The 19,129-nt window shown below is 37.8% G+C and overlaps 1 protein-coding gene across 1 annotated transcript in view; it reads left to right on the top strand.

Annotated features, from left to right (window-relative positions):
• Positions 1-19,129, top strand: part of hcn4 (hyperpolarization activated cyclic nucleotide-gated potassium channel 4) — a 128,607-nt gene that overhangs the window by 84,308 nt on the left and 25,170 nt on the right. Inside the window, exons 5-6 of the mRNA XM_017720663.2 lie at positions 14,460-14,606; positions 15,975-16,215. Coding sequence (XP_017576152.1) covers positions 14,460-14,606; positions 15,975-16,215 — 388 coding nt within the window. The remainder of the gene's footprint in view (positions 1-14,459; positions 14,607-15,974; positions 16,216-19,129) is intronic.

Here is a 19,129-nt window from a genome sequence, read left to right as displayed (position 1 = left end):
TTTACTCTGCAATCTTTTCAGCATGTTTTAGCAGCTTTTTATAAAGACTGCTGTCCTAGTTTTTGAAATCAATAATTAGGCCCTGTGTTCCACATGTGCAGAAGACACCCTGTAATGATTGTGTACTTTGAGTCAGAATTTAATGGATGCTGATATTTTGCTAAATTTATATTTGATTGTGTAGAAGGCTCTGTTTTCTTTCTGTCTGAGGATATATGCAGGCAGTTTAAAGCTCCCTACAGTGCTGAGAGTCACACTAAGATAATTGTAAGGGGTTTTGTGCTTTCAGTGTTGTGTGCAAAGTGCTATTTGCTTTCTTTTTTTCTTTTTTTTTCACTATTTTGTTCTCTAAAAGCCCAGCAAGTACAAGAACAAGAATTGAACACAGTGGATTTCCTGTATATATTCTGTTTTCATATGGAGAGTGATTGTTGAGGCCTGGCCGGGGGCATTCTCAGCAGACAGTAGTGTGGTCGGCTTGAGCTGTGTGTATGATTCCACAGTTCCAGCTAACCTGCCATACATTCAGTTTCTATGAAGTGAAATTTCCTCAGAGAGGTGCCATCCGAAGTAAATAAATGCCCCCTTTCTTTATCTTTTTCCTTTTTTTTCTCTTTTTTTCTTTCTCTTCATTCTGTGTCTCTCACTTTCTTTTTCTCTGTCTCCTCCTCTACGACTGCTGCAGGTGTTGGTTTGAGCTCAGTTAATGCGTTTTTGTGGGACACTGTGGGTGGTAGTGTTTTGTTTTCAGGGGAATACTCTCACTGAGTAACTCTGGAGGAATCATATTTTCTCTCAAGGCATGTCATGACAAAATCATAAAGAGTGGTGTTAATGTCGAAATGCCCCCACCCCCTCACATAATAATACAACTCCTGGAATAATACAGTCCATTATTAGTGATTACACATCGGAAGGCAATGTGCAACACTATTACTGGGTGTATATTTTTCTTCTTCTTCTTCTTTTTTTTCTTCTTCTATAGGATATTTGTTTGCTAACTGATTGGGAATGGTATACAAGTTTTTGGATCAGATGAAATTGAATGAAGATGTATATCAGGATGATACAATTACACTAAAGGCTCATTTATACTCCCTGTACGTATGAAAAAGACAACATGTCCATTTCAATCAATGTAACCGTCACTACCCACATACATCCATAAGTCTGTATCCATGTTTAACATTAAGCATGAATGAGCCTTAACAGCACCCTGTTAACAAACTGGAACATAATAGCAACCACCATACAACACCCTAATAACAACCACCTGGAGTGCCAGAGCAACCACTTGGCAACATCTAAGCAACCACCTTAAGCAGCCACCTAGCAACATGCAAACAACCGCTTAAAATACCATTGCAACCACCAAAAATACCATGGCACGCACTTTACAACACCCTTGCAACCACCTGGTATACCTTGGATACCATGGCTACCACTTTTCAACACTGTTGCACCCACCAGAGGTTCTGTAGCAACGAATTAACAATAACCAAGCCACCACCTCGACTTTCTTAGCAACGTTTATATGTGAGTTACTTAAGCTGTGCATTCACTCTGCATTTTCTTCAGGAAAGTTTATAGATGAGCTGGGAGCATCTGAAGGTTGCTGTTGAATCCTTTCTTGAGTATTTTCAGTGCTCCCACTATGACTTGCATTCCCCTCTCTTGGCATTCCACATCCTGCTATTTGGATTTCCAAATCCTTGCATGTGTCGAGGTTCACTGACTCTTTCAGTAAGAAGCTGTCATGTTTGCTCTGTCATGTGCAAAAGTGTGAACAGGCCAAATTAAATTTTTTTTGTTGTTATTTTTTACAATATACAAGCAACATATTGCAACATCAATTAAATGCAAAACATAAAATGACCCATAACAAATGCACATTATTTCCAAAATATTAAATTCAGAAGCAAATAATAACAATAATAATAATAATAATAATAATAATAATTATATTATAATGATAATAATAAAGAAATGCAAAATACGGCTGTGATAATAATGAGTTAAAATTGCAGGTTATAACCGTATAATAGGTCATATTTGCATGTTATATTACAATCTTGTAATGATGTACAAAATTTTTAAGTAGAAATACTGCTGTGTCCTGACATCAGCTCCTGTACTGTAGGGGACACACCACCAAGCATGGACACCACTACATTTGACATTACAGATTGCTGTCAAATGACATTATCAGCTTGTTTCCAAACATGGTCTGAGTTTACAAGCAGACAGATCATTTTAAGATCAGCTACAACATATACAGCAGAAAAACTGAAAGAAACAGCACTGCATCTGGACAGTGATGCAACCGTGTTTCTCTAAGAATAGACTTTCAACAAAAGGCTTGCTGGATTAATACTGATGAATTAATTCTAACCACAGCAACGGATACATTTACATCTGAATGCAGTCTCCATAAACATCACACCACGACCACAAAGAGCAGAGATCAGCCTCAGAGTGATGATAAAGAATGTATGTGTGTGTGTGTGTGTGTGTGTGTGTGTGTGTGAGAGAGAGAGAGATCTATGGAAAAAAGAGATAGGGATGGGGAGAGAGCAATATAGAGAGGAAGAGAAAGGTACAGAGAGACAGGAAGAGAGATGGAAAAGAAACAGATAGACAGAGAGACATACAGAGATATAGACTCAGAGAGAGAGTGACAGCGACTGAAAGAGAGAGACAGAAAGAGAGAAGGATACAATGTGAAAGAGACAAAGCAGCAGGACAGAGAAGGAGGAGAGACATATGTACACATAAGAATGTTTTGTGTTTATATAGTGTATTTTATTTGATTTTACTTCATTTAAATACCACTGTTAATATTAAACATGCTATTCATTGCTTTTGTAACAGTTGCTAATTACAACCCATGCCAATAAAACTGGCTGAATTGAAACTGGAAAGAGAGAGTAAGAGAGAGACCGACAGACAGAGAAAGAAAGAGAAAGAGAGAGAGGGACAGGGATATGGGGTAAAAAGCAAAATAAATGTTTAGAAATTATAATTAACTGGCTGACAACTCTTTTGGGACATAAATTATTCATGTTTTATTTGGTAAGAAAATTTGCATGTAGTGTTGGAGAGTCAGAAAGGGAGAGAGGTTTGCAGAGCGTGGACTATCAGGGGTCTGAATGTGTGTTGTGTTGTGTTTATGTATTTGGAATATGTGTGTGTGTTATATTGGCTCCCTCCTGGGACCTGAGAGCTGAATTGAGTTGAGTGACAGACACAGGGCTGTTCCTCTGCCACTGAAAGGTGATTACCCATTTGAGGCTCATAATGAATGGATTTATCCTGCAGGTATGGAGTGAGACAGACAGATAGATAGACGAGCAGAAAGACGATTGAGCAGACAGACAGAAACCCAGAAGAAGAAACAGTGTTCAGTCATTCTGGTTGCTTCCATTCACAAGGACACATTTCATTGCTTTTTTGCTTTTAAAAACCTAGACACCAAACTCTCATACAAACTGCAGCAACGTCTCCTCAGACCATTTCTCACTGATTATTCCCACTCTCACTGCTTATTTGTGTAAAATAACAATGGTGTGATTATGTAAATGCAGTTGTGCCTTCAAGATGGTATATGTACCATTGTATTCAAAAGTTTGAACACCCCTGGAAAACAAGCACACATCCTCTTACTGGAATAAACATAAATATGGCATTTTCTGTAAATAGTGCAGTTTTACTTGCTGAGTTATTTGCTGAGTAAGAGCGCATTACTCCAGTTTAAGCATTCTTACACTGGCTTCCAGTGCATTACAGAATCCAGTATAAAATGGTATTGATGGTTTTTAATGCTTTGAATGGTCATGCTCTTGCATATCACTGTTGTCAGAAGAAAACCTTGTCCAAAATGGTAACTTTACAGGACAAAGAAAAAACCTACTTTACTTTCCATGTAAGTCAATGGAACCAGACTTTTTACCAAGTCATTTTGGCCCATTTCTTTTGGTCCATTCCTCAAGTAATTTACACACGATATAAAGGCCAACAGGCTTCAAATATCAAAAATAGAGATACAAAGTTTTCTTCCGACAGCAGCGATATGTTGTGGACATGCTTTGTATGTTTGCGCCCTGAGTTTTAAGGTCGGCATCTCAATCACTTTTAACTGTTCTATGGTCTCATATTAAATAAAAAGGGGATCATCCCTTTGCTGTCGTCGCACCATGAGATTGGAATGGCCTCCCAAGTGACTTTAGACTGCATCTGTGACTGTTTTTATAACCAAGCTTAAAACACATTTTATCAATTAGCTTCAGCAGCCTTTGGACTGTAGACTGAGGTCTGTATATGGCTGTGTGGTAGTGAGTTTTGTTGTGAAGCACCTTGGTTTTAAATGTGCCATATAAACACATTGGAAAACATAAAACCTAAAATATAAAATGTGCCATAACTAACTCATTGTATGTTTTATTTCAAAAACAGTACATTTGTATTCAGATTTGCAGAAGTGCATTCTCTGGATAGGATGTTTTAACTTATTTTCACTTAGAAAATCAACAAAACGTAGTTTGACCACAACTGTAAATGATCTGTTTTTCTCATTGGCTGCCCTGCGCTGTGCATTGTTAATAAAAACAGAAACTTTCCGTATATCTTCAACATGACTATACAGGCTTAGCTGATATAGATTATTTTAAAGTAATTTTGGATCGTTGGATGATCAACCCCTTCAAAAGTGAAATGAGGCTAAACTGCTGTAAGCTTAATAAACGTACACTGGTAGCCCGTTTTACTGGCCGTTTCAATAGCTGTTTTTCGTGGGATAGACGCTCATTATATCAGATTAGTAAAACACAAATACTGCAATTTGCACCTGAATGACGTTTACTCTTTATTTTCATCTGAACCCAGGTAATCTGACAATGGTGTTTTGTATTTGAAGCAGGCGATCAGCTGCATTGTTTGTATGTGCATGTGTGTGTGAGAGAGCTTAGAATATGATCAAAGGTCAGGAGACTGATTAAAAATCAACAGGCACTTCAAGAGGTGAAACGCTGTGCATGTCTGCATTTGTATGTGTGTGTGTGTGTCTGTGTGTGTGTGTGTGGTTTGTAGGTGAGAAGTCATGGCCAATGGTAAAGCTTCACTAGCATGCGCACAATTACATGGCAGGTCTAGTCTGTTTTTCATTCAGAGAAAGACAGAGAGACTACTTTCACATTATCAGGTTGAACTCTGCCATAATGTGACACAGATCAGGTTTTCAGAGCTGTGAGGACACATTTCAAATCCACTATCGCTGTGGTCAGAAGAAAACCTTGAATCTCCAAAAGGATAGCTTTACAGGAGAAGGATAAAACCTGCTTTACTTTTAGTGTAAGTCAATGGAACCAGACTTTTTTCCAAGTCATGTTGGGCTGTTTCTTTTGGTCTATTTATCATGGAATTTACCCACAATATAAAGGGCAAAAGGATTTTCAAATTATGACAAAAACTGAAAAACAGCAAAAATGGAGATACGAGGTTTCTTTTGACAGCAGTGGTGCATTTCCAATTTGAGGCCATGCGACCTTAATGAGAACAGTCAGATCATAATTCTTATGTTTTGTTTTTTTTCCACCGAACATGGTTATAGTGCCAATAAGTGGTGCGAAAGCTGTGCATCAGACCCTTTTTCGGCTTTATTTTGCTCTAATAATGAGCAGCTCAGAGCTGTTCAGAGCGAATTATCTATCTACATGGTTCGCATGACATTAATGATTAGAATGTGCGCCAATGGGTCATTTCAGGACACAGGTTCGTTCACATTAACCACACATTTAAGTCTTCACACTTGTCTCTTTTTGGGAGAGGGACTTATTATTGCTGGTTTGCTTTCATGCACAAGAATTCCATCCGAACTGTCAATTGTGCAGTTCCATACTTTTTATGGTCAGCGGTTTGCAAAATGGTGCATTAGCTTCATCTGTTTGCTGCTTTTTATCATCGTCCTTGGATACAAACACTCAAGTTGCACAATGGAGAGGTTTTATGAGTTATGGCCAATTGTGCTTAAATGCCTTCTTCTCTCCATATATCTATGAGGTATTTTGTCTCCTCTGCTGTTCTCAACAGTCTTTTCCTCCTCATCATGAAACTTCATGCAAAGTGAAATTTACCTTGTAGTGAAGCGATGCGTTAAGACGAACTAGTCGTGTTACAAAATGATCCAAGTAAACAACCCCACATATGACACCAGGGGCAGATAGCTTCACCCACACATCCTGGAACTGAGCAGAACACTCCAGAGTTTGCTGGAAGTGAGCCCCAGACCACCGAGGACAAGAGATCTTGAATTCTCTGGACCGCTCCTGGACTCAAAAACAGCTTTCATACCAAACTCACAGAGCAAGTGATCCTGGGTCTGGTAAAGTTTTGAGGATCCTTTTGTAACATCTGAAAGGATTTATGTACTAAAAACATTAGCTCCGCACCAAATGAGAGAATTTGACACCAGAGCATACTTTTCTCTGTGCACTTCAGCACTGTACTGTTTGCATAATCTGCCTGTATTATGGATTATGCATCCTTCTTGCTGATACTGATGAGGAGTCGACTCCAAAAGAGTTGGACCCATCTCACAGTCAAGGATGACTCATGACTAATGACTTTGACTGTCAAAATGCTTGGAACTGACTGTTTGACTCTGTCACCACATTATTTTAAACCAAATGTCAGCATTCCCAAAGTGCCTGGATGTTTTGACTCTTTGGATTGTTCATGTGGAATGTCTTTGTTTAGTGTAATCTGCAACAGCTCTAAAAAGTGGATAAACTGCATTTAGGGTACTTTCATTTTCATTAAATACGTGTATCTGTGGATGTATTGGTTCAGATTCAGTGGAGTCGAGGACTCGAGTGACAGAAAACCAGAGTCGTGCATCAGTAGCTGCTAATAAAGGCATATGAGCAATAGTGCAGCATTTGATTTTGTCATGTGGCCTGAGGTTGGACCAGACATAAGATACCTGATTGGATGAATTCAAACTAACATATAAGCCAGCCAATCATGAAGGGGTAGAAATCAACTAAGGTTTATTTTTATTTTTCCTTTTGCAGTACATGTAGACATTAAGGATCTTTATTTTAATGCAAAAATATTGAAGGAAAATATGTTGCATTTAATTCTATACAACACCAATAAAGGGTTCTTGTATTGATAAAACCTTGGCATTGTAACAATAGCCGAACCCTTTCTGGTGCTGTGTAGAACCATTGTCAAACAGCTTCTGTATAGAACACATTTTCCATCCATCCGAAGCATGTAAAGAACCATTTAAGCATGCAAATGGCTCTCTGGGTGTTAATGTGAAGAGAGGTCTGTTGTAGATCCACACTATTTGAGAAAAGGAAAAAGAGTGAGAGGGAAACAGAAATAAAAGGAAAAATAAAAGTTCATTCAGTGGAAGAATGAGAAGATGTCAGACAATGAGAGAGAGAGAGCGAGAGAGAGAGATTCACTGTGAGGCCTGCTTTTATTGGTGAAGAATGACAGCAAAGCACGGGTCAAATCATTCCTTTCTAGCTTCAAATCGATGAATGAGAGAAGGAGCAAAAGATAGCGAGAGGAGGGGGGGCTGGAGAGATGGAGCAAGGGAGCTGGGGATGATGGTGAATTTCAGACGAATCCTCCGGGAGGAAAAAGGAGGTCCTATGGGATCCGTTTATCGTTTATTCCTTCATCCCTTCTTCCACTCTTTCAGTGTTTTACTGTCACAGTTCCCAGCACATTTCACTTCTGCGCCACTGCACTGTTAAACATTCACAACACTGTTCATTCTTCTGAATGTTCAGCTCAGCAGAGACAGAAATCTATTAAATAAAGGGTGGGAGAGAGAGGAAAGAGAGATGAAGACACAAGGGAAGGAGGGAGAGAGAGAGAAAGCAAGGATAGAGGTAAGTAAGAGAGATAAAGAAGGGAGAGAGAGTGAGGATGAGAGGGAGATGGAGAGAAAGAGAATGGTGGAAGGATAGAGGAAATGAGGGAAGAGAGATAGAGACAGAGAGACGCCCTTTATTTTAAAAGAATTAGAAACCCTTTATTTATTACACATTTCTATTTAACAATTTCTATGTGCTCTATTCTAACTTTTATATTTGTTAATGTTATTTACATTTACATGTTTATTTATTAATCACTTTGGTTAATAATAGTGTGTCCTATTACTTTCATAACAATAAAGCACTGTTGAACCAAACTGAACTAAGCTGGGAGAGAGAGAGAGAGAGAGAGAGAGAGAGCTATTGGTTTAGTATCTCCTCCTCTTTTTTGACGTCTTTGTATGCGTCAGTGCTGCTGATGTTGTGATCCTCACACACGTCCAGCGACCTGCTACACACACACACACACACACACACACACACACACACACGAGTGGTGGTGTTTTTTCTCTTTTCCCTCAGGCAGTGCCATGGGCACCCCATCACTGGGTCTTCTCCTCAGGGAGACCCCCTTCCCACCCATCCCCCCCTCCCCACCAAACACACTCATTACAGAACACTCCCCAGGGAACCAACAGGTTTCTCCCTTTCTTCCTCTCCTCCATTCATTTCACTCATTTCTCTCTCTCTCTCTCTCTCTCTCTCTCTCTCTCTCCAAATGCACTCTGCTTTTGGCTGCTAACGCGAGACGTTTCACCTCATCCCTTCTTTCTCTGACACATTTCCCCGGTCTCACGCTTTTATTGGTCTTTTTATGGGGGCTTTCAGAAGATATTAGTGTCTGCTCTGTTTTATAGCATTGAATGTGGCAGTGTTTTAACGTTCTACAAGGCAGGAAGGCTCTTATGAAAACTCACCTTCTCTCAGGTGAGCAGAGACACAACAGTGGCATCAGTGGGAGAGAGAGAGAGAGAGAGAGAGAGAGAGTGCTAGAAAGAGCTTTCTGCACTCTCATCATAATATTCATCCAGGTCTGTTCACACACTATGACAATGTGATCAGTGATAATTGTGATAATTACATCATGATTAGCCCTGCCATGGTCATGAAATTGTAGCATTTTAGCTGATGGTTAATCAGCATATCAATAATTGCAATCGAGCTTTTTTTTTTTTTTTTTTTTACTAACTTTCTCATCAATTTCCACTTATTTCCAGTCACACGACATTCCCCTATCACACGACACAACCACGCTGAGAGGGTGAAGCCACTATGTGCTTCTTTCAAAACACACAAGTGCTACCACAATACATGGAAGACTACAATTATCAATACATTTTTTTTCATTGTATGACACTAAAAACTAAAAAGTCTGAAGTGGAAATTTTCAGGGCCATTGCTATTGTATTCCAGGTGATTGCTAATATATGTGTATATATCACTGTTGTTGGAAGAAAACCTCGTATCTCTAAAATGATAACTTCACAGGAGAAGGAAAAAACCTACTTTACTTTTCAAGTCAATGGAACCAGACATTATTACAAGTCATTTTGGGCTGTTTATTTTGGTCCATTCGTCACAAGATTTACACACAATATAACAGGTATTTTCAAATTATGTCAAAAACTGAAAAATAACAAAAATGGAGATGTAGCTGTATGCAGGTATATATATATTTGTTTCTTATGGGGAAAAAATGTGTAATGTAAGGTTGTCAGCCTTACATTACACAAAGTGATGCGCTACTGTGTTAGTACCTTGCCCTGTGATGGACTGGCAACCTGTCCAGGGTGTATCCTGCGTTTGTGTGTGTGTGTGTGTGTGTGTGTGTGTTGTAGTACCTACTTGCTGTGTACATACTTTAAGTTAAGTGATACTTTATTAATCCCACAAACGGGGAAATTCCACCTCCGCATTTAACCCATCCGTGAAGTGAAACACCACATACACACTAGTGAATAGACACACACACTAGTGGGCAGTGAGCACACTTGCCCGGATTGATGGGCAGCCCTATCCACGGCGCCCGGGGAGCAATTGGGGGTTAGGTGTCTTGCTCAAGGACACCACAGTCATGTGCTGTCGGCCCAGGGGATTGAACCGGCAACCTTCTGGTTACAGGGCCAGTTCCCTAACCTCCAGCCAACGACTGCTTCCCAAACATGACATGCCTCCCATACATGGCATGCATAAATATTAAATGAAGTATGTAATGGACACAGGCTTTTAATTAGACCTTTTTATTAGTGTTACTTCTTGGGAATGATACGTCATAATAATGATACAAACGGAACAAATATCACTTCAGTTTAACACCCCTTTTATCATTGCTTAGTCATTCAGTTTTCATTAAAGCATGGTATATCACCTGACATAACCCGTTTATAAATATTATAGGATTGCTTATAAATCTGTTATTCAATGCTTATGCATTACCCCATTTTACTGGTGCATTCATGAACTTGGACTATCGTAATACCTATCATATATCATGAATATGACTTCAAGTATCATGATATTATATTTTCACCACTCCTAACTAGAACTCTGGATTGCAAATTAGCCTTAAAAAACACATCATGCAGGCTCATTTGCTCTTTTTGCTCCATTAAAACAATATGTGGTGAATTATTAAATAAACAAGGCCTTCCAACTGCCATTCTAGAGGTGCAACAGCAACCTTTCTAACATACCCTATAGCCAGCCATGACATTTATTTCAACGCATTCATTAGCCATAGGAGCTATTATTAGTTGGTGTACTTTAAGGAAGATTACCTAATGATGTGACGTGCCAGGATTAAAAAAATAAATAAATAAAATAAAATAACAGCAGCTGCGAGTTCAAATCCGAGAACCTGAACCGGTCAACATATTGATCTGATTTTGTTATTCTGTCTTTAATACCCGGCCCTCGTGTGAATGAGCACAGCGGCCGTGCTGGGCTGAGGCTGTTCCAATGCTTGCTCGGGCTTTGCGTAAGGCCTTTGTTTTGCATTCAGGAGGTGTTTAGTGTGTTTTATGCTCAAAAAGGTCAGAGAGGAAATACGTGCCGGTGTTCAGCATTCTGAAGGCTTTTGATCTAGTGCAGCACCGAGGCAGAGCAAGACCTGTTTTTATTCAAACATGCACACGGTTCCTTTTCATGGCCAGCTTAAGCTCATATCAATGCTGACACTGAAGGGTTGTTTTGGGTCCCAATTATAATATGAAATATCTTGACTGCAGGTAGGAAAATGAACTGAAAATTGTAACTTTATAGCAGAAGGAAAGATGTTCTTTACTTTAATGCACATTATAGTATTTGAAAATCATTTTGAACCATTTGTGTTGGTCCAGTCCTTGTGTTACAGTGTACATTACTGTGCAAAGGTCAGAGACCACCTTTCATTTATCTAATTTACAGTCAAAACAGCCATCAAGTACGGTCATTTTTCAGGACATAGGTCAGAAACAATTAGGTACAAGACATTTGCATAAGGAAGAGGAAGGTCAAAGGGAAATAAGTGATACAAACAAGACTTTCTAAAACTGGGGTGAAACAGTTCTCCTAGATACCATGCAAGACTTGTTATACCACCAAAAGGTGTCACCATCAAATAAACAGCACTTTGAGAGACAGAAGAATCAAGCTTCATTCTTACTTCTGAAAACAAATCCACAGGTGTTTCTGTCCATCCTTTCACTGCAAGAAGACAATGCTAAAAGTCTAAAGTCACTAGCTGTGAAGAAGCTCTTACTGAGAAAGAAAAAAGACAAAAAAGAGTTAACTGTCAACGCAAAAAAAGAAGCTGCAGGACAATGGATTGACCAACCTAGAGTCCAGACTTTAACATCAGTGAATTTGTTTGGGATTGCTTGGATTGTGAGAAGCAGAAAATGCAGTCAAGATCTAAGACTTTTTCCTTGCAGATTTCTTTGAAAACTGAAAGCATGAAAGCTGTAATAAAATCAAAGGGTGGACACATTAAATGGCGAAAAAACTTATATATATATATACTGTTATATATAGTCCTTGAAGCCTCTGTGTAATTTTCAATGTTTTTTGCTTTTTTCCTGAAGCTGAAGAAAAGAGTAATTCATCCAAAAGGGCCTTTTTACTGGAAATTAAATAAACAATGGGTCGTCTCTGACATTTGCGCAACATTAGATAATAATATGATTATGATATATTTTCCCTGAATATTTCACTTAACACTGCCAGTACTGACGTCCTTGCCATTCATCTCAGTCCATCATTAACCTCCTGTTTACCCTGGTCTTTCTCTCCCTCTGTCCTTCCTCCTTTTTTCTCTTATAGACAGAGTCTTGTATTTTTCTTTTTACCCAATCACACTCTTCCTGTAAGATGAGTACAAGGACAAAATCTTCAGCTTTATTACTGAAGCCCTTTTCTTTTCTTTTAAACTTTTAACTCATATTTTGTAACATTGTGTGAAAAACATAAAGGAAAATAAACACAACAACAGAGTTTTTCTTTTTTTTAGATGAGACCAGGTGATTACATGTAAACAGCTGTTACGTCTACATGTTTTCTTTACATCATCGTTAGCTCACCTCAGGCATCCTGTTAGTTCAAGATATATAGAAGCCTCACCTCTTAATGAGCCACATGAGACAGTGTGTGTGTATATATATATATATATATATATATATATATATATATATATAAATATATATATATATATATATATACACACACACACACGTACACACACACTGTCTCATTTTGCTTATTAAGTGACAGAGGAGACGCGCATGTATTTGTATTACTGTCTTTGTGGGGACTTGAATTGTGTATTGCTGTAGCTGAGTAATGCTACACTTAGGCCTAACCTTAAGTTGAGCCTCTACAGGTGAACAGTTGAGTACTGACCTTCTTAGGTTTTTTTTTTTTCAGTTTTGTTTTGTTTTGCATATGCTATTCTAAAATGTGTATTATATAGCATAAGTCCAGTTATGTGTAACATATTATGAAGTACTTTTGTCATTTCCTTTAGAATAGGGTTAGACGTCAACATGTACAATTTCATGAATGCAGACATTCAGTTAGATGGAGAATTAAAGAATTCTAAAGATTTTGCTTCTGACTGTGAAGAAAAATAGCAGGTTTAGTGAATAAGCCTAAAACAGTATTACAGTCTTAGTGAGATCTCAGAAAACATACGCCGGTTGTACGGATGTTGTTATTAGTTATAAGCAATTCGACATATATGGATTTTCTAGTTAGATTCTGCAGGAAGCAATATATATAACTTATTGGTTATATATAATGATTAACGTATTGGTGTGGTCCTACAGAAACAGTGCCAATTTTGTGATATGCCACAAAATTGTGCCATATCAGTCGCCTGAGCCATGGTCAGGTGGGCTAAGACAAACGGAGAGTGCTGTATGTTTCTTGTTGTTAATGTTGTGATATACTTGAAAGAAATCTGTTTAAAACTGTTAAAATGTGTTTAATAAAATATGCTTTGAAGGACCAATAATCAAAACTTCATTCTGCCTCTTACTTCCTTCCAAAAAGTTTTAAGCTCTATTAAATGAAAAAAAAATAAAAAAAAACTTTCTCACAGGGCTTTTATTATTCTGCAGCATTTGGTGAAATCATTAAAATAATACTCCAGCATTGTAAAACCGAATCTGTTTTATACAGCGGACCACATGTTTTACCGCAATAATGTCAATGCATTTCCCTGTATTTAGAAAAGAACAGACTGGAAAGTCACTTATAACAGAAGCCAATGGACAGTTCATGAATTCCACAAAAAAATGTTTTAAATACATAACTATATAACTATATAACTATATAACATGAATTCGAAATCACAACTCTTACATTTTAACTATACAATTGTTAGTATGAGGCAGGCATGAGACAGTGAGTAAAATATGTAGTTACCCTCATTTTCCCAAGTTTTTTGGTATCCATGGTGATCAGGTGGCGCCTGTGGAAACTCCACCCACACTACTACGCTATCAAAAAATTCCCATTGGAAAATATTTCCATCTCTGAAAGCAGAAATTATATAATAATGTTTACAATGTTTTCTGAAAAACTAATGTCCATTCACAGAAATCTACAGAGCTGTAGAATTAAAATGAATGCATGGCCACGCCTTGGTGTGGGAACGAGATCCTAATGCTTGGCCATGGCTTAGTAAGGCATGGGAATGAGATAATTAAGTTGTGGCCATGACTTAATAAGGATCATACCTTAATAAGTCATGGCCACGCATTAGGATCTCATTTCCATGTGGCCACACATTCATTTTATTTATATAGGATGTCACCTGCGGGGCTCCGCAGAGAAATCAGCAACTACCCAATGGCTTCTATTATAAGTGAATTTCAGTTCAACAGTTTTTACTTCTTCTCTAAATCCAGGGAAATAATTTTCAAAATTATTATCCATAATAGTCGACCATATGCTTCATATATGGTAGATAGAGATTATGTTGAGAAAAAAGGTTGTAATATTCTTTTAACTGCAAGAGTTCAGTGACCAGGTCTGGCCTTGCATAAGCTCTGTAAGAGTAAACCCCTCTTTCCTTTATCTCTGTCTCTCCAGTATAAGCAGGTGGAGCAGTATATGTCCTTCCATAAGCTGCCTGCAGACATGCGACAGAGAATCCATGATTATTACGAGCACCGGTACCAGGGCAAGATGTTCGATGAGGAGAGCATCCTGGGGGAGCTGAATGAACCGCTCAGGGAGGTGAGCATGGACAGATGGAGAGCAGATAAAACCCTAAGCGAATAATCTCTCCCGTGTGCGGGAGGGTGGGATGATACTCAGCACCACGGTTTATGGCTTCTACTTGACTTTTTTGTATGATGATTGCTGCCCAGAATTCAGTTGATGAAATATGAGGAATGACACACAAATCAAGGCAGGAAATGGTTTTCTTATGAGCTGGAAATGTGTTAATGTAGACTAGTGTAACAAAACATAGTGTTGTTTATAGAAGAGACATTGTACTATAGAAGTGGTGTCATGCACCTTCAAAAGGAGACATCTTCAAGGGTTCTTTAGTAAAGACAGTGGTTATATATAGAACCATGACAACCAAAAGAATGAAACCAAACCAAACCAAACCAAAACCAAAGAATTCAAACCATTTGAATGCTTTAATGTTTCTTTGCATGTTTGAAAGGTTCTTGAGCATGAACGATAATTTGTTGTGTAAGCTTCTTTAAATAACCTTTTTAAAATGGCTCTATCGAGCATTAAAAACAATTCCACTATAGAACATTTTTTGAGAATTACATAGAACCGTAGCATAGTTTAGTTTTAATCTTTTGAGGAAAATGTCTTTTAGAAAGTAGTTTATTTTAGTCATTTAGAATTTAGTAATATAATATTGTTGTTACTCTATTTTACTCTAACACGATATATAGTTTGATGAAAATGATATTTTCACTGAAATTGTGCATATTAGACTGAAGAAGTTGCTGTAAAACAATATGCAAAATACAACATTGTTTCCTAAAAAGTTGGGACCCTCTGCAAAATGTAAATTAAAAAAGAATTCAATGATGTGCATTATGTCATATAACCCTATATTTAATTGAAAATAGTACAAAGACAATATATCAAATGTTCAAACTGTGACATTTTATTGTTTGTTGAAACATATATGCCCATTTTGAATTTGATGTCAGCAACACTTTTCAAGAAAGCTGGAACACAGGCAACAAAAAACTGGCAAAATTGTGTAATGGACAATGGCAGTTCAGCTGTATCAATTATGAAAATTTATAATCAAATTTAATCTACTATAATAGCATTTAATGAAGTATGTACTCATTTTTTGGCCAAATCATGAGAAAAGGCTGCAAATTAATGATTGTTATTTGGTCATTATTTCATAATTGTTGATGTATTGATTAAGCATTATGTATTGCTTAGTAACTGATTGAGATGTAAAGTGTTACTAAAGCAAACTGTGAATTTTCACGATACACTGAATTGTTTCCTTAAGACCCATTAACAATTACTGAGAGAGTTACACTCCTGCATTACAGTAAAATGAAAAATGATGGTGTCGTATTTACTCTAACATGACCAGCTTATGTTTTGCAGGAAATAATAAACTTTAACTGTCGGAAGCTGGTGGCCTCGATGCCTCTGTTTGCCAATGCCGACCCAAACTTTGTGACGTCGATGCTGACGAAGCTTCGTTTTGAGGTGTTCCAGCCTGGAGACTACATCATCCGAGAGGGCACCATCGGGAAGAAGATGTATTTCATCCAACACGGAGTTGTCAGCGTTCTCACCAAAGGCAACAAGGAGACCAAACTATCAGACGGCTCCTACTTTGGAGGTGAGAAAGTGTTCAGTGCAACAACAGCATCACACATATTCACAGACACATTGTTCTACAGAGCTTAATGCCTATTCAAGTATTTATGCTCATAATGGTGGCTTGGTCAAAGCAGCAGCGTGGAAAATTAGTTCTTTTACAGGTCAGCCCAGGTTGCTTTTAGTTGGAGTGTTTAATTTTGTCACAGCTGTGATTTTATTTTATTTTTTTCTGGAGACACTTCAAATAACAAGCAGACATCAAAATTCCAACAGTTGCAAAATAAAAAGCTTCATTTAACTTTAATGTTGCTGACAAAACACAGGGATCACGGTAAATCTCAGGTGATGTTTTGGTCTTTCCCAGGTTTGTTTATGAATGATTAATGTAAGCTAGTTTTGTTTTCTGTTGTGACTCAAGCATGGATTTTAGATTGTTTGGATAATGTGGTGTTTCACTTGACGGTTGGGTTAAATGCGGAGGTGAAATTTCCCCGTTGTGGGACTAATAAGGGTCACTTAAATTAAATAAATGTGAGACCTGCCACTTCCACACTATAACAGTTCTACTAACCGCTAATGTGCACTGAAAAAAGTGATGCATTGAATTTAGTTGTACATCATTTCCACATGGATATAAAATATATCACATCAACACGGTTTCATCTTTCAGTTTACCTATTTTTCACAATGATTATGACGTTATTTGTTTATTCTTAAGGAATTGAAGCTCACATAAATTCATTTCTCCGCTTTTATGATGTACACACTTGAACGCTGATGTAGTGGTGTATACACAGGTGTACAGCAAATACCCTCCTCTATACACGCCACAACATAGACAGATGTAGACTGGCCTTTGTGGTTTTGTGCTTGATTTTAGTGTGACCATGACCACAGAGAGCAAAGGCACATTCATCCCAGCATATGTTGTAAAACGAGCATGTGCTTTTTTGTGTTGTTATTATGTCTTCTACCATTCTTTCTCTTGCTATAATGTTAGTGAAGGCAACGTTATGGCAGTATTGTGGGAAAGAAGTGAACACATCAAAGCATGCAATTTTAAAAATTTCCGTCACTATTTAAGGAACAACAGTATCACCAACTGCCCTGTTTCAGTCCAGTACATTAGCTTTGAGATCCATTAGATAATTTTATTCTCTTATCATTTAAGTCTTTTGATGAGTTTTCAACATTTACAATTGGCATGTAGGTAAATGCTATTAAAGGTGGATGTTATTTTCATACCAATGTAGTAGAATTCAGTATAGTGTATTATGTTTATATTGATATCCTTGTTTTACACAAGACCTTTAGCCCAGGTTTAGGTCCACCAGTTGTGGGGATGTTAGAAAATGGAGTAAGCTCAAGAGGATACAACCGATACAGCAGTTGGAAAATAACATCAATCAATGTAGGTGGAAAAATTACTGTATACAAGCTAAAAATCAGGATCTTTTTTGGTCGTGGCATAATTAGGATTCAAATTCATATCATATGATATGAGGCACTATATGATAGACACAGTGATATAGATAATGTTTCTCCCTATAATATCACAGGCTAGACTGGTGAATTATAACACAAAACACAACCCTAGTAATTACAAAGCATATAAAATGTATCTATGTTTAGCATGAGAATGACATGCCACAACGAGGTTATTCCGAAGATCACTAATGAAACTTAAGGAAATAAGAGGTAATAAACAAAAACAAAAGTATTCTTACATATTTGCATTATTAAGACTGAGCAAAATTGTTTAAGATGTGGGATAATTGACAGCTGACTATCCAAACAGTAGTAAAGCACTGATTAAAGCTACACTGGGTAAGATTTGGAGCCTTCTGTGCAACAGAAGTACATCAGAAGTGTCTCAAAGGAGGTCAAATGTTAGATGCTTCCTCAGTGCCTCTCTGTGGGTGATCGTCCTCTGTTTTGTATATAAGCCTGTCATGTTATCTTAACATACTCACCAAATGCTCTTTCATTTACAGATTGACAGTATATGGTTTAGGCTTCTGTTTTTAAGTAATGAGAACAGCCACAGAGTCGTTTAACTGCATGTGACCCTTCACTCCGCCGTTAATTACAGCCAGTGTTCACCATGCAGGGCCCCTGGCCTCTCTCTGCAGGAGCCCATCCCAAATAATGAAAAGATGGCAAGCAATCTATCTCTGAGTGTGCCACAGTTAATCAACACTTCACACATGCGGCCTTCTCCTATTCCAGCTTGCTGTCTCCAGCACATCACTGGCAGCCATACTGGACAGAAACAGACACAGAGGCAGGCAGAGAGACATATAGACAGGAACATTTATTTTAAGGAACATTCATATTATGGCTTTGTTTGTTTTTATCTTGATGTGATATGATGTTGCTACTCTACAGCTTTATAGGTTTCTGTAGGTTTATGTAAATATCAAGAAAATTTAAATGCATCCAAAACATGAACAGAGCTGTAGATTCTATAATCTGAAACCCATGCAGCATTGAGAATGAAGACAAAGCATCCAAAATCTATCCAGTAGTTTTGGGAGGAGTTGGAGTAGAGTAATCTTCCAACATCAGTGCTTCGCTAATGCTGTTACTGCAGCAAAGGGGGGACAAGCTCCCTATTAATACCCTTGATTTCAGAAGAAGCCTTTGGTGACATGTGTCCAGAAAGCTGTTGGGCATGCAGTGCGTCACATAAGAGATTGACTTAGGCTAATATAGAACTTACAAACAATACAAAAAAATACAAAATTCATCCGTATATTTGTAAATTTGACCTAAAACTTCATCAGATACTGCATCATTTCCAATACATACATGGCTAAGTCTAATATTTTTGTCTCATTTGTTTAACTTGGTTCTCTTTTTCTACTTTTAGGACTTGTGTGAAAATCTTAGGTTTTAAGTTAAATTTCTCTCTCTCTCTCTCTCTCTCTCTC

Source organism: Pygocentrus nattereri, chromosome 7 (assembly GCF_015220715.1).
Source record: "Pygocentrus nattereri isolate fPygNat1 chromosome 7, fPygNat1.pri, whole genome shotgun sequence".
Taxonomy (NCBI): domain Eukaryota; kingdom Metazoa; phylum Chordata; class Actinopteri; order Characiformes; family Serrasalmidae; genus Pygocentrus; species Pygocentrus nattereri.
This window is presented reverse-complemented; position numbering and strand designations above follow the sequence as displayed.